The 12,905-nt window shown below is 39.3% G+C and overlaps 1 protein-coding gene across 3 annotated transcripts in view; it reads left to right on the plus strand.

Annotated features, from left to right (window-relative positions):
- Positions 1-12,905, plus strand: part of ARHGEF3 (Rho guanine nucleotide exchange factor 3) — a 132,132-nt gene that overhangs the window by 99,328 nt on the left and 19,899 nt on the right. Inside the window, exon 1 of one of the 3 annotated variants that reach the window (XM_032194150.1) lies at positions 3,325-3,469. The exons of the other annotated variants lie outside the window; for them this stretch is intronic. Within the exon in view, the coding sequence (XP_032050041.1) occupies positions 3,374-3,469 (96 nt within the window). The 5' untranslated portion in view covers positions 3,325-3,373. Of the gene's footprint in view, positions 1-3,324; positions 3,470-12,905 lie in introns of those variants that run through there. 3 annotated transcript variants of the gene reach the window in all.

The following is a 12,905-nucleotide window of genomic DNA, read 5'->3' on the forward strand; positions in this document are numbered from 1 at the left end:
TCTAAATATTTAGATTAGATTAAATATTTTAGTTACTTTTGCTGCTGCTTAGCATAATGGCTTTTTAACCGTTATCTAGAAGGAACCGTTTTTTTTTTTTTTTTTCCTCTTTTGCTATTGTATTTTGGATAATTTGTGTTCTAAAACTTAAATGGTCCAAAGGACTTTGTCATACAGACAGATGCTTTTGCAATAGTTACTTCAATATTTGTTTTTGAATGTATGGGGAAACTGGTTAAAAGCATTGGTGTGAACTAGACAATCACGGAACAACTTCAACAGTGAACTTTAGTCCTGAACCAGGTCAACAGTGGTGGGTACCTTACTTGAGCAGGGATTACCAGAATTACCAAACAGCGTGGTTCCTAAGTAAAAATTATATATATATCAGAAAACAAACAAACAAAATCTCACAAGCCTGTTCTGGATATTCTGTGAGAGATTTTTTTGAAATTGCACTGTTGTGTAATTCCATCAGATAATATGATACTTAGAAAGTTAGGTGCATCAATGAATCCAAACTTCAGTTCTAAAAAAGTAGTTATGCTCTTCTAGTAGAGTAGACAAACATGCAAAGTCTCTAATGAATCCTATTTTAGATGTTTATAGAAGCTATAGTCTTTTAGGTGTAAGTTACTCTGAAATTCATCAGTACTGCCTATTTCTAGCAGTTAAAAAATCGTATTCCTCTTAATAGAGGAATATAGTCTTTTCTCTTGTTTCTCAAGAATGCTTAGTTAAGCTGAAGTGCACTGGCCTGATTAATTGGAAAAAAGGCAGGATTTTTCTCTCTGCACTTTCTTTTATATATTTATAAACTCAGGTTCATTGAGTCTCCAAACCAGTACACTCCTGTCCTGTGTGAAGTACTCTTTATGCTGTGAGGCATGTTACAGGACTAAAATGGTTCGAGGGCATGCCCTGAAGGCGCTTTTCCTCATCTAAGTGAAGCTGATTTTTAAAATGGTTTTAGCATATGCATACATAAAACAAACAAACAAACAAACAAAAAACCATACACAGATAGTATTTGAAATCAAGGCTTCTTGGGCTTCAATGATTAGACAGCAGCTGCGGTGTTCTCAGGAAGTTCTGGCTATTGTAACCTGTGCATATGTATTGGTGTTTTGATGTGATTGAAATGTAAGGAGAAACTGTCCACCAGTAGGAGATTGTGTACAAAAGAGGTATGTCCTGTAAACATCCTGCCAAACACTTGCAAAAATGAACATACATTCGTATGAATGAAATAGCTGTGTGTAGCTTCAGAAACATTCAACTAAGACAAATAATCCTCTGGAAAAAATAAAAAAAAATATTTTCATATCTTATGAAAAATGGAAAGCGAGGGGCCCACAGCAATGATTGGTCTAGCCTAGTATCCAATCTCTAGTGGAGGTCAACAGTGGACTGCTGTGGAAGAGTATGAAATGGAAAGAGCCTGTCATCGTGTTTCCCAAAATACTGTTTCAGTAGCCAGAAACTTGTGTCTGAGAAACTTTCTTAGCAGCAGTGTCTTGTAGCAAATATTTCCATCGTGTATAACTTGAAAATTGTATGTAACGTGAAGAATTAGCTCCACTTTTCTCTATAAATCTGCCACCATGCAGTTTAATGTGATGGTCCCCTTTTCCGTAGTTGAATGTGGTGGAAAACCATTCTCTATTTTTCTGTCTCTCATGGTTTTGTACATCTCTGTAACAACTGTCCTGATTTCTCTTCCTGTCTGAAATGTCCTGTCTGCTTGCTGTTCTCTATGTGAAAGCTGTTCAATGGCTCATGTCAACACTTGTGCTTCTATTGAACCTTGGCCAGTCCTCCTGTGGCCCTTTGGAGATGGGGAGAGCAGCACAGCCCATATCACTCCAAAGGTTCAAATTTTACTTTTTCTTCTACAAAAGAAAGCAAAACATCCCAAAGTACTGGTACTTTTCTTCTAGCTTTTTCTCCAGGAACTGGGGGCTAGGGAGACTGGTGTGTGTTGTGGATTGGTTTGGGGTTTTGTTTGTTTTTATGAGCAGATGACTACAAAATAGAGAGGCAGCAGGAGACCATCTCAGCTACTGTGGCTGCTGTTGAACAGGCCTGGGAGAACAAGTGTGTGAGACATTGTATGTTTGGGATGTTGGTGAAGTCAAAGGAAGTACCCAAATGAGGACTGAGTTTGAATATGCTTATTCTAAAGGCATCACTATCTGATTAATAACCTTTAGCAGAACAAATGCTTGTGAATCAACATCCATCCAATCTGCTTTTAAAAATAGAATTAGTTCTGTCAGACTCTGTTAAGTTATTCTTGGTTGTGCTGCTTCCCTTTGCCTGAAAATATCCTTCCCTGCTGCCTCCATCCAGCTTCCCACTCTGTTTCCTTTTCCTTGTCTCCCATATTCTCTTTTTGTATGATCAGTCAAGGACCCAGACAAGGCCCCTGCTACTCCCTCTCTCTTTTCAGGAAAGTTTCACTATCTTTGTCTGAAGGTAGACACCAGCCCCTCTGCCTTGCTGACCTGGCCCAGCAGTGCATCCTGTACTATACCCGTCGTGTTTTTCCACTCTCTCTGAGCTTGTTACAATGAGGGGTGCGGGTAGGGGAGCTCTTTGACTAAACAATAGCAACAGCAGTGTAACTTTAAAAAACACAAGAAACAAACTCCTGCTTGCCAGACAGGAAGAAGTAACAATATAGGTGAACAAAATACCCAGAGATTGAGCAATGCTGAATGTTGTGGCATAGCATGATGCAGCACTCCGTCTCTGGTGGGCTGGAGCACTTGTATGCAGGATGCAGATGCCACTGACATCCACAGAAATGGGAATGGTGTTTGGGCCTGGACTGCTGGTGATGGATGGCCATGAAACCCTGCGTTTGCCAGGAGCTTAGGTGGCCCAACAGCCCAACCAAAAGGCAATAATTGAACTGCATTGACCCTCTGAGAAGCAAGCATAAAGGCGGGCTGAAATTCTCTCCTTGTGGTACACGTTGAGAAGGGCTGTGTGCGAACCAAACTTTCACAGTAGGCCGAGGCGGGCAGACGAATGCCCCCCGCAGCCAGCCCCCACTCCTCGCCTTTCCGCTGAGGAGGCGGAGTCGACACCGCCTCGCGGGGCGGGCCTGCTGCGGCGCCGCGGTGTGAGGCCGCCTCCAGCGTCTTCCCGCTGCCTCCTACCTCCTCCAGCCTCCCCCTGCCCGCAGCCCCGCACTCCTCAGCGGCCCCTCGGAGCGCGGGGCGGCCGCAGGCCCTGCGCTTGGAGCCCCCGGCGGGACGCTACTGCTGCTGCCGGGCGCCGGGAGGCTCGGCTCAAAACCGCCCTGACGGCTCGCTTTCGGAGCGGAGCAACTGTGACACCCGAAACTGCCGCTCCCACCGCCGCGATGGTGGCCAAGGATTACCCTTTTTACCTTGCGGTCAAGAGGACGAATTGTGCCTTGGACGTGCAGGCAGCGAGCTTCCCGGCTAAAGAGACGGAGGTACCTCAGTTAGGGGTGACGGGTCACAACTTTGTTCCTTTGTAGCTCTGTGGTGCTCGGGGGAGAAGCGATGCACTGGGAAAAGGGGCTTCTGGGCATAGATCCCTGGTCTGTTTGAGCATCCTGTAGTGCTTTCCTTGCTGATGAACTTTTTGAAATAAAGGAAAGAGGAATCTTGTCATCTGACATTTTAAAGAATTAATGTTCAAAGTGGTTAATGAAATGTCTATTTTAGATATGTAGTTTAAAGTCAGTTATATTTACTTTATTCTAGTGCGAAGTGTTACTTACTAATCGTCAATCTGATGCAGGAGCCAGTTGCATGCTTTGCTGACAGTGGAGGCAATCTGGAAGACAGTGCCTTGAAGCTCCATGTCACTGTCTTGTCCTCATCAGTGCTAAAACAAGAAATTAATGTGATTAGCACAGTTAACTGAAAGCTGCCAGGTCAGCAGGTTGACTATTGTCTTTCTTAAAATGGATGAAATCTTTTAATGTGACATTAAGGAATAAGATTTTTAACCGAAACTCAACTTATTCATTCACAAAACTCGCATAAATGGTGGAAACTTTCAAGGAGTGGGGTTTGTGAAAGACTTGAATATTTGATACTTTAGGTTAGTGTTTAGTCTGCTCTAGTTCTGTGGAAAGCGAAGTGACCTCAAGGAGGCTGTCTAGCTGTGCTGGAGGAAAGATTAAGCTTCCTTCTGAAAGTTTTTATCACTTCAAGTATATAGATTCTTTATTAGTCTTCTTTACTGAGTAACTTGAAGACAAATTGCTAAATTGTATGCTTTTAATCCAACTGTATGAAAGTTTAATTACTTCCAGTGGTTGAAGGTAACATGAGCCAAGTGTCCCTGTTTAAGCTAAGAACTCTAAGAAGAAGATTCTGCCCTTTTGCTTTTTGGTGTAATTGTACATAAAGGGTTTTAATTACTGCAGTTAACAAACCTGAAATTTTGTCAACTGTGTTTTTCAAAGTTAACACCCTGAATATGTGTGCACTTATCCATAAAGCTTGTGTTGTTAATCACTGAATAGTTCATTTAAGGGTACTGGTTTTACTGGTAATAATATCTGAGAAATATGCATTTAGTCTTTTAGTGCATGAAGATTTGAATTATTATTATTATTTTTAAATTAATAGAATTGCCAAATCTGAAGAGTTCAAGCATTATTCTGCTACACTTAGGAAGGGCAGTTTAATTATTCAAATTTCAAAGAAAAAGTCTCAGTGAAATTGTAGAGCATGAGGAAATCTCTGGTAACAGATGAGATCAATCAGAATTACAGAGTGCAAACACTGACTTGGATTTATAATCTTTCATTTTGTATCTTATATAATTAAGAAAATTCACCTTGTACTTTCAGGCTTATTTCTGAGAGTAGGACGGACCACTATTTCTTCTGAAAAATAAACTTTTAAGCATTCTTTTGTTTGTCTCCATCTGGCACTCAAAAATTTTGGCAAAGAAAGTAGAAATAAAGGCACTTTGGGAAAGGCATTGTAAGGATAGACATATGCAGCCTGATTCCTCAAAATCTATCAATATTGGGAAAAATCCCCATTTCTTCTCCAAATCAAATGTTAAGCTGTTTCTCTGACCTTTAGTAATTAAAACAAAGCTATTGAGCACCTTCTACCACGATTTCGTTACTACACCAGAAAGCTAGTGTGCTGTGTGTGGGTTATGAACTTCTGGCTTGGTGAAACTTTTGAAAACTATTTTAATTATTGACATGGGAAGTTGACTGATTTACTTACCTAATGTGCATAGATTTTGTCATATGTGGAACAGAACAGATTTTCTGCTATGTGGCTGTTGTTTTTTGGTTTAAAGTCAAAATTTGTGATTATTAAATATTTCCTCTGAAATTCAGAAAAAATCTTGAGTATATACTTAAATTAACCCCACTGATTTTAACTGAGACTAGCAAAAAATGTGTATCCTTATCAGTACTGTTGAAATTTTCCAATGTTTCAGGTGGTAGTCTTTGGGTAGCCAGCTGAAGCTTACTGACAATATACTGTTTTTTCCTCATTCTCTGACTTAAAGTGCAGAGCAGCAGTAGTAAACCACTGCTGTTTCTGAGGAACAAGTCAGTGTCACAAAAGAGAACAGAGGTTTCCTGCCTACGGTTCGTTCTGTAAACCATACTTGAACTTGTGTAGCATAAATCCAGTAGAAGTAGTACAGTCACAAAACAATGACTAATAAAATGTCCAAAATGTATGTTCAAACCTGGAACCTGAGAAAAGGTACCTGTGGTCAAAGTACAGCTGTCACACTTCTTTCTAAATACAATATAAAGGCAGCAAAACACTGCAGTGTCTGAAGAATGAGTTAATACAGGAAACAGTGCAAGGCCTTTGCCTACATCATTGCATGCCCCACATAAAATATTGTAGTACAATTCTAAGTGTAAATGGTACAGAGGTGTTGGGCTCTTTCTGGCTTTTTTTTGTAAGATGGAAATAGAGATAATCAGCAAAACTGCTTGCTTCAAGGTATTAAACAAACAAACACCCAAACACCCACATCCTTTCTTGTAATGTACTAAGTGCTTCACTTGCTATAGAGAGCTTATCAGCCCCTCTAAAGGAAACTGAAAAAAGTGTGTGACTAGAATAAATGGAGCTATTTTTAGTCTGACAAGTCTGACAAAAACTGAAGTATATTTAATAGCATGAGGTATTTAGCAGTACCTATAACAATGCATGACACACTTAGCTTCCACATCTCCTCTGAAATTGAAATGTTAAATGAGACTTTTGCACAATGTGGCACACAAACAGCTATCACTTCCAGGTTAGTGGGATGAAGAACAGAAGGGCTACAGGTAAGCTGCTCTTGCTCATTGTTAATAGAAAGCCCAAGACAGGTCTTTCCCTCTCTCTCCCTCTCTCTCATTTTTTTCCCTTTTTTTTTTTCTCTATTTTTTTAATAGCTGCTGTAAGAGACTCTTTATCATGCTGAATTTTGCAAGTATTTTCTTCTGGTACTGGATAATAGAGTACTAATGATTTGGATTATTAAATATACCAACTGTAGTTCAACAAGATGAAATTAGTACCAAGTCTCTGGTAAAAATGTATAGTTATAACAACTGTAAAAATACATAGTTATAATGACTGAAGGTTCTAGTAGCTACTTCTCTTGCACCTGTTAATATGACAAAGCTTCTTTATGCAGACACAACCCAAAGAGGTCTGTGATATGATGTGAACATAGGAAGCATGAGTAGAGCCTGCTCTGCAATCTTCCCTTGATACTCTGGGAAGCTTATTTTATCCTGTTCCATGAAATAGGTTTGAGTGACTATAGCTGATTATTCCATTTCTGTTTGCATCTGCCTAAAGAAGTGGGAGCAGAGATGACCCGCTAAGGCTAAAAGACTCACAGACAGGAAAATATAGCATTAAGTGCTTAAATTCCCACTTAGTCCATGATCAAGGATATAAGATCTTCTGGAAGGCTGACTTTTGGTTCTTCAATGAAAATGCAAATCAGTAGAAACATAATCCCGTGCTCTACACTGTCAAATGCAATGATTACTACTTTAACAATAGTTTTATTGTCCATATAAAAATCATTAGCAATAGTTAAAAATCATTAGCTATAGTTTTTAACAGCTGACTCTGTGACCTAAGGATTTAACTGCACAGAAACAGACTTGATATGCTGATGTTGACCAAAAGAATTAATTATTACAGGTAATTTTGATCAAGAGCATCATAAGATCAGAGGCATTTTTTACCAAGGGTAACTTCCTGTAATTAAATTATAGTTTTTGTTTTAATAGGCAAGTGCAGATACAAATCAATTTATCTGACTTTGGTTAAAAAATAATAGGAAAAACAAAGCAAAATAAAAAGGACCAAAATGTTAACTTGAAGAGAAGTCTGTTTTGACCATCAGTGTTTGGCATGTTGCGTTTCATTTTTTATATCCTTTTTGATCTTAAAAGTTATATGGTATTTGCCTCGGTAAACAACAAAACCTTTTACTTAACAAAGGTAGACAAAATGAACAAAGCAAAATGCCTGGTCCTGAGATTCCTGTATAAGTTAGTGTATCTCATGAATTAATCCTCTTTTATGTATTTACATATTTTAAATCTATAGTAGTATTCTATTTTACTGTTTTTTTACTGTTTCCATTTAACCTTTCTTGATCACAAGAAATCCAGCTGTAGAAGTTGGGAGAAGTCTTTGAGATACTGAACTTTTCCTGCTCAAAATTCTTAAGCTCACCTTTTTCTATATGTAAGAAAGCTTATGTAGTTAACATACTTCTTTAAGTTCTGGAAAAAAAAAAAAAAAAAGTTGAAAAAGTTGTTGTGAAACACTATGTTTGGTTGGAATTGTGTAGTTTATGAATGGAAAGATCAGTCTGGTTAAGATGAAATTTAATGTCCCCAATAAGGCCATGAAAGTTTTTGAGCATCTTGAGCAACATCAAAGTCAATGGGGCTTGTGGTTAAGGACAGAAAAAGTGCAGTTCGAGGGAAGCCGAGGAAGTTCAAGAGCTGCTCAAGATGTACTTTCAGTATTTTGACAAGGAGCTCCCTCAAAAATGCCCTCCTTAACTTGTAATAAATCTCATATCCCTTGAGGCTTGTCTGTGTGCAGCAAATGGACTTCCATGATTGGGATTCATTTTCTCATTTAAACACAAATGTTTTTCATAACCACAAACAAGGGGAGAAGACAGCTGTGCTTAGCTATCCAAATGCTGCTAAATATCCTTGCTAGAAAATATTCTTCCTTCTTCAAGCTCAAGGTGTAAGTATTGTACAAATTTGCGTCAATAGAAAGGAGCAGATGGAGATTCAGGAGTAAAATGAGGCAGGTGTTTCTCAGATGTTTAACAACTGAATATTTTGCACTATTTTTAGCCATTCCAAGAGTGTTTTATTCCTCACGCTTTTTAAGTTTTCCACTCCATGCCCTCTTCCTCCTCAAAAAACGCACAAACAAAACAAACCCAAGAAACTAAACAAACAAAGTGGCTTAAGTCCCGGGAACAAAGACATCAATTCCTCAGAGCAAGGATGTTTTCCTGCCTCTCTGTGCAGGATCTAACATAATGCCTAGGTTTAGGCTGTAAAAACTACCGCAGTGGCATAGGATTCCTGTGCACCTCCAGGATGTTCTGGTTCATCTGGTGTTTGCTTACATCTCCTACACTGCAGAAATGGTAGGCTACAAATGGCCCTAATTCCTAAGGCTGTCTTTTGGTGTTTCCTAGTACCCTCAATATATTGCTGTCCAGGAGAAGCTCTAGGTTGTCTTGGGCTCAGGACCGTGTTTAACTCAGCCAGGGGAGTGCAGGAAGGGTAAACCTGCTCTGCTGAGTGGCATTTTGCAACAAGCACCTTGCTGCTGTGCTGCCATGCATGAACCTACCATGACATGTCTGCTTGTTAATTGGCAGCCGTGCTTCAGATCCAGTTTCTTCCAGAGGGAAAAGGCCCAGGGTAGTCTGCACAAGCAGCTTTAAATGAGAGGAAATTCAGAATTTAGTCAACTCTACGCTAGTTGTCTGGGTTTTTCGGCAATTCTGTTACTTGTGTTAATTCGCATCAGTGTAAGGTTTTTCTGTCAATTTGCCTTCATTTCCTAACTGCTGGTAGACATAGATTTCTGGGTATTGCAGGCAAATGAATTATCAGTCAAGAGAGCTGGACACAACTCTTCCCTGTGCTGCTGGTGCTGCAGTGCTTCTATCTGTCATATGGCAGAGGTGGTGAGGTGGTACCAGCTGGGGGCAGCCTGTTCACAGGACGGTGACGATCTATGGTGAAGCACATGGTGCCATACCCCGATGCACACTTCAACTCGCTTTTTTTAACTGAGAGTGCTTTACCACTTCTCTGCATAGCTTTTCCTTCTACCCCAAGTATCATTTCAGGACCTCTTCTTTATAACACTGATTAAAACAAAACATCTCTGGATTTTGCTTTATTTGCTGGCTGCTTTTGTGTAGACCAGCCAAGGAAGAATAACAAACCTTTTCCTGCTCCTATGAGAGAGTGCAGGTGGTGTGGAGCCTTGTGGATTTGGAAGAAACATTAGAAGTTTTACCACATGATTTATTGGCTGATCAAGTTGCAAATATGTATCATTTACTTAACTTGCTTAATAGCCTTTTTGAGATGCCAGTGTTGTATTAGTGTGATGCCTTTCCCAGGTTTTAGGATGGATTTGTGTGGGTGATTATAGCTCAGCGTTGCACAAAGGTAGCTGTGCTTAGAGCTACTGGAGAGTTGCCTGCTTCATTATTCTTGACCACACTAATTTTTGGAGAGCTGTATGTGAACATACATTCACAGCTCTAGAAGCCTGGATGTTTGAGGATTTCCTGAATGAAGTATTTCTAACATACTATGAAATATGAAAGAAAGGCAAATTTTCTGTGGTTTCATGTATTAAAAAAGATGGTCTCTGTTAGCTTTGGTAACCACTGAGGATGTTGTTCTAGTTTTAGATCTACCTCTCTATGAAGGGACAAAAAGCTCAAATTGCATGGCATGCTTTATTTTTTAGGCTGTTTGCTGTAGTAAGAGGCTGTTGTAATGTGGGTTGCTTTTTGTTTTTTTAACCTTTTTGCTTGCATTTTTTTTTTTTTTTAATCCTGCTGAAGTTTAAATATTGATAACATCCTGTGGAACAGAGCTTCAAAGTGTGTGCAAGGGGGTGTGTTTTTTAAATTAAACTCCAAGTTTTGGGAGCATTTATTAGAACTGTTTAATCTTAGGCCAATTTAACTAATAGCAGACTAATAAAAATAAAAATAAAAATGTTGGGCTTCCTGCCATGACAAATGTTGACTTACCCTTATAAAGTTGGCTAAAAACTAATAATCTTTAAGGTATAGGAGTTTAGCCAGTAATATGAAGTCTGAAACAGAGTGCTTCTGTTTCAGGTTGCTGGCACTGCCTGTGAGTTATGTCTGAAACAGCAGTTACTGGGCTGTTTCACTTTACAGAGTTTTCCAATTATGACACAGTTAACTCCTTTGAGACTAATTTCTAATAAAATGTTTGCAGTAATGAGTGCTCCTAAACACAGAATTAATGCCTTGGATACCTGTCTGTCTAGGTTCACAAATAGAAAGTGTATTAAAAGGCAAAAATATCCCCAGCATATCTTTGGGATAATGTCAAGAAGGGTAGCAAACCCAAGTCAAGGACTCTTGCTATAAGGAGTTACCTGAGAATTTGTTGGTTCTGGCAGTCCTTGAACTCCAGTAACATAGGCAATTACAAGCTGTTTTGAATTAGCATTGCCAATATCAGATGTTTTTTTGGGGGGGTGAAGGGAAGGCTAGTTTGCCTTTGAAGAAGGTAAAAGGAGCAAGTCCTTATGTTCTGAAACGCTGAGTTCCTGTGCAAGGTTTCACTTAGCCTTTGTTTTCTGGGTTGACTTACAAATCTCTGTAGATCCCCTTTGTTGAGTGTATTTGTTTCTAATTACAATCAGAAAAATCAACACAAAGTGATGGCAGCACTGCTGCCCATGGGCTGAGGATGGAGTATAATGACCCCTGAGGGAAATACTTTCCCTTGTTTGTCCAGTTCAGCAGCAGCTCTCTGACTGCAGACTGTTGTTGAAGTCACTAATCAGCAATGGGAGAGTCAGGTGGAAAAACAATCATACCAGCAGTGAACATACATTTGCTTTTACCGTTCGCTGGGAGGAAATTGGGCTAGCTGCTTGGGAGCACCAAGTGAAGGACTTTGGAATGAGGTACTGCAGCAAGTGAAGACCTGTTATATGGCATGTAGACTACTGCTGTGCACTGTGTTATCCAGGTCATTGGTTCAGCTGTCCTGCAGACAATGTAAAGGGAATCTGGGCTACTTTTTGTTACCTTTCATTCTATTTGTTAGAAAATGAAAATCAATCTTGTGCTAGAGTCATTTAACCATCAAAGTATAATAATTAGGCTGTGGGTGGCCTTGTTGAATGACAATGTATAGAAAACTAATTGATATTATTAAATAGATTTAACTCACTCTGACAGGAAGGCACTTACTGTGAACTTTGGGAAAATTCCATCTTTACATGTGCTGCTGAAAGAGTCGCTTACTTTGTGGATAAAGAGCATGAGAAATGCTAGTTTCTTCCCCTGAATTCCCCCTCTAAAAGCTTTTCCTATCTGTGCAGTGGGTTATTGGATACAATACAGCCAGTTGTTAGGTGCTGGTTTCACTGATTAAGGAACAGTAACATCAACTTTATAAATATGAACAACTATAAATAGCTGTCAGTACATTGCAACTGATGTAAGTACCTGATTGTTCAAAAGATCTTGTGCTTTAACGTGCTGCTGTGGATATTGAATGTTTAACCTCGCCCTGGAACAGGTGCTGTATGTAAAGCCTGGGACTTTGCAGTGATAAGGTGTGTGTTAGAGCCAGAAGTAATGATACAAAAGTTCTCTCTTTGCTTAGATGATGTTGTTTTGAAATTACTACGTTACAATGTTAAAAAGAAGCACTTCATTCAGCTACATGTGGAAAAAAGACTTAAATTGTACTGAGAAGGGAGTTGGCAGAAGTTACTCAGAAAAGTACGGCTTCCCGGTAGCACTGTAGCAGCAACTCCTTGCTGTACACATCTCCCAGTTGTCCAGCAGCAGAATGCTAAGCTTTGGAGAGCTGTACCTTAAAAGATACAGCTTCTCTTTCTTATTCAGCAGTCTAAACTATTAGGTTAGAGCTTAATACGTAGAAAATACCACAAATACAAGTGTACACAGGGGTTCAACAGAGTGACCTACAGAATAAATGACAATGAAGAAGCAATCTACAGTAGTGTTCTTCATGCCACATTAGGAGAATGCTGAGGCATGGCATCTTTGAAACTTCTTATCTGATATTTTCCTGCCTTAAATATTTGGTAATTGATTATGCTGTTGTGACTACTCTAATCTTTCTTCCTTTGAATTCCAAAGAAAAGTATAGGTTAAAAATGTACTCTTTCAGAAGTACAGGGTAGTTGTTTGAAATGTCCACTTCATGGTTTCCAGAATCATCCAGATCTTGTACACAGATCTGCTTCTTTTTCTGTTTGTTCAGTTTCAAGAGTTTGTTTTGAGGATGCATATATGTGGTATTTCCAGTTGTAATTCTTTGCTTTCTGAATTCCAATATTCACATGTTACCAAAGTCATTTTGAGTTCAAATATACAGCTCCCTCCAAAAGCCAGCTGCTCTTTGTTCTAGCTTAGTCAGGCATTAATTTGACTTTGCTTGGACTGTGCAGTCTTTGAAGTTTCTGCACTCATGTTTCCCTCAGTTTTATTTAGCCTTATATCAAATTTAAAGTACTGTCAAATTAACATTACTCATTCACATATACCAGCTCCACATTTTGGAAACCTTGCCAAACTGTAGTCTGGATCTTTTGTTTTCCAGCTTCCCA

This window comes from Aythya fuligula, chromosome 10 (genome assembly GCF_009819795.1).
Source record: "Aythya fuligula isolate bAytFul2 chromosome 10, bAytFul2.pri, whole genome shotgun sequence".
Lineage (NCBI taxonomy): Eukaryota > Metazoa > Chordata > Aves > Anseriformes > Anatidae > Aythya > Aythya fuligula.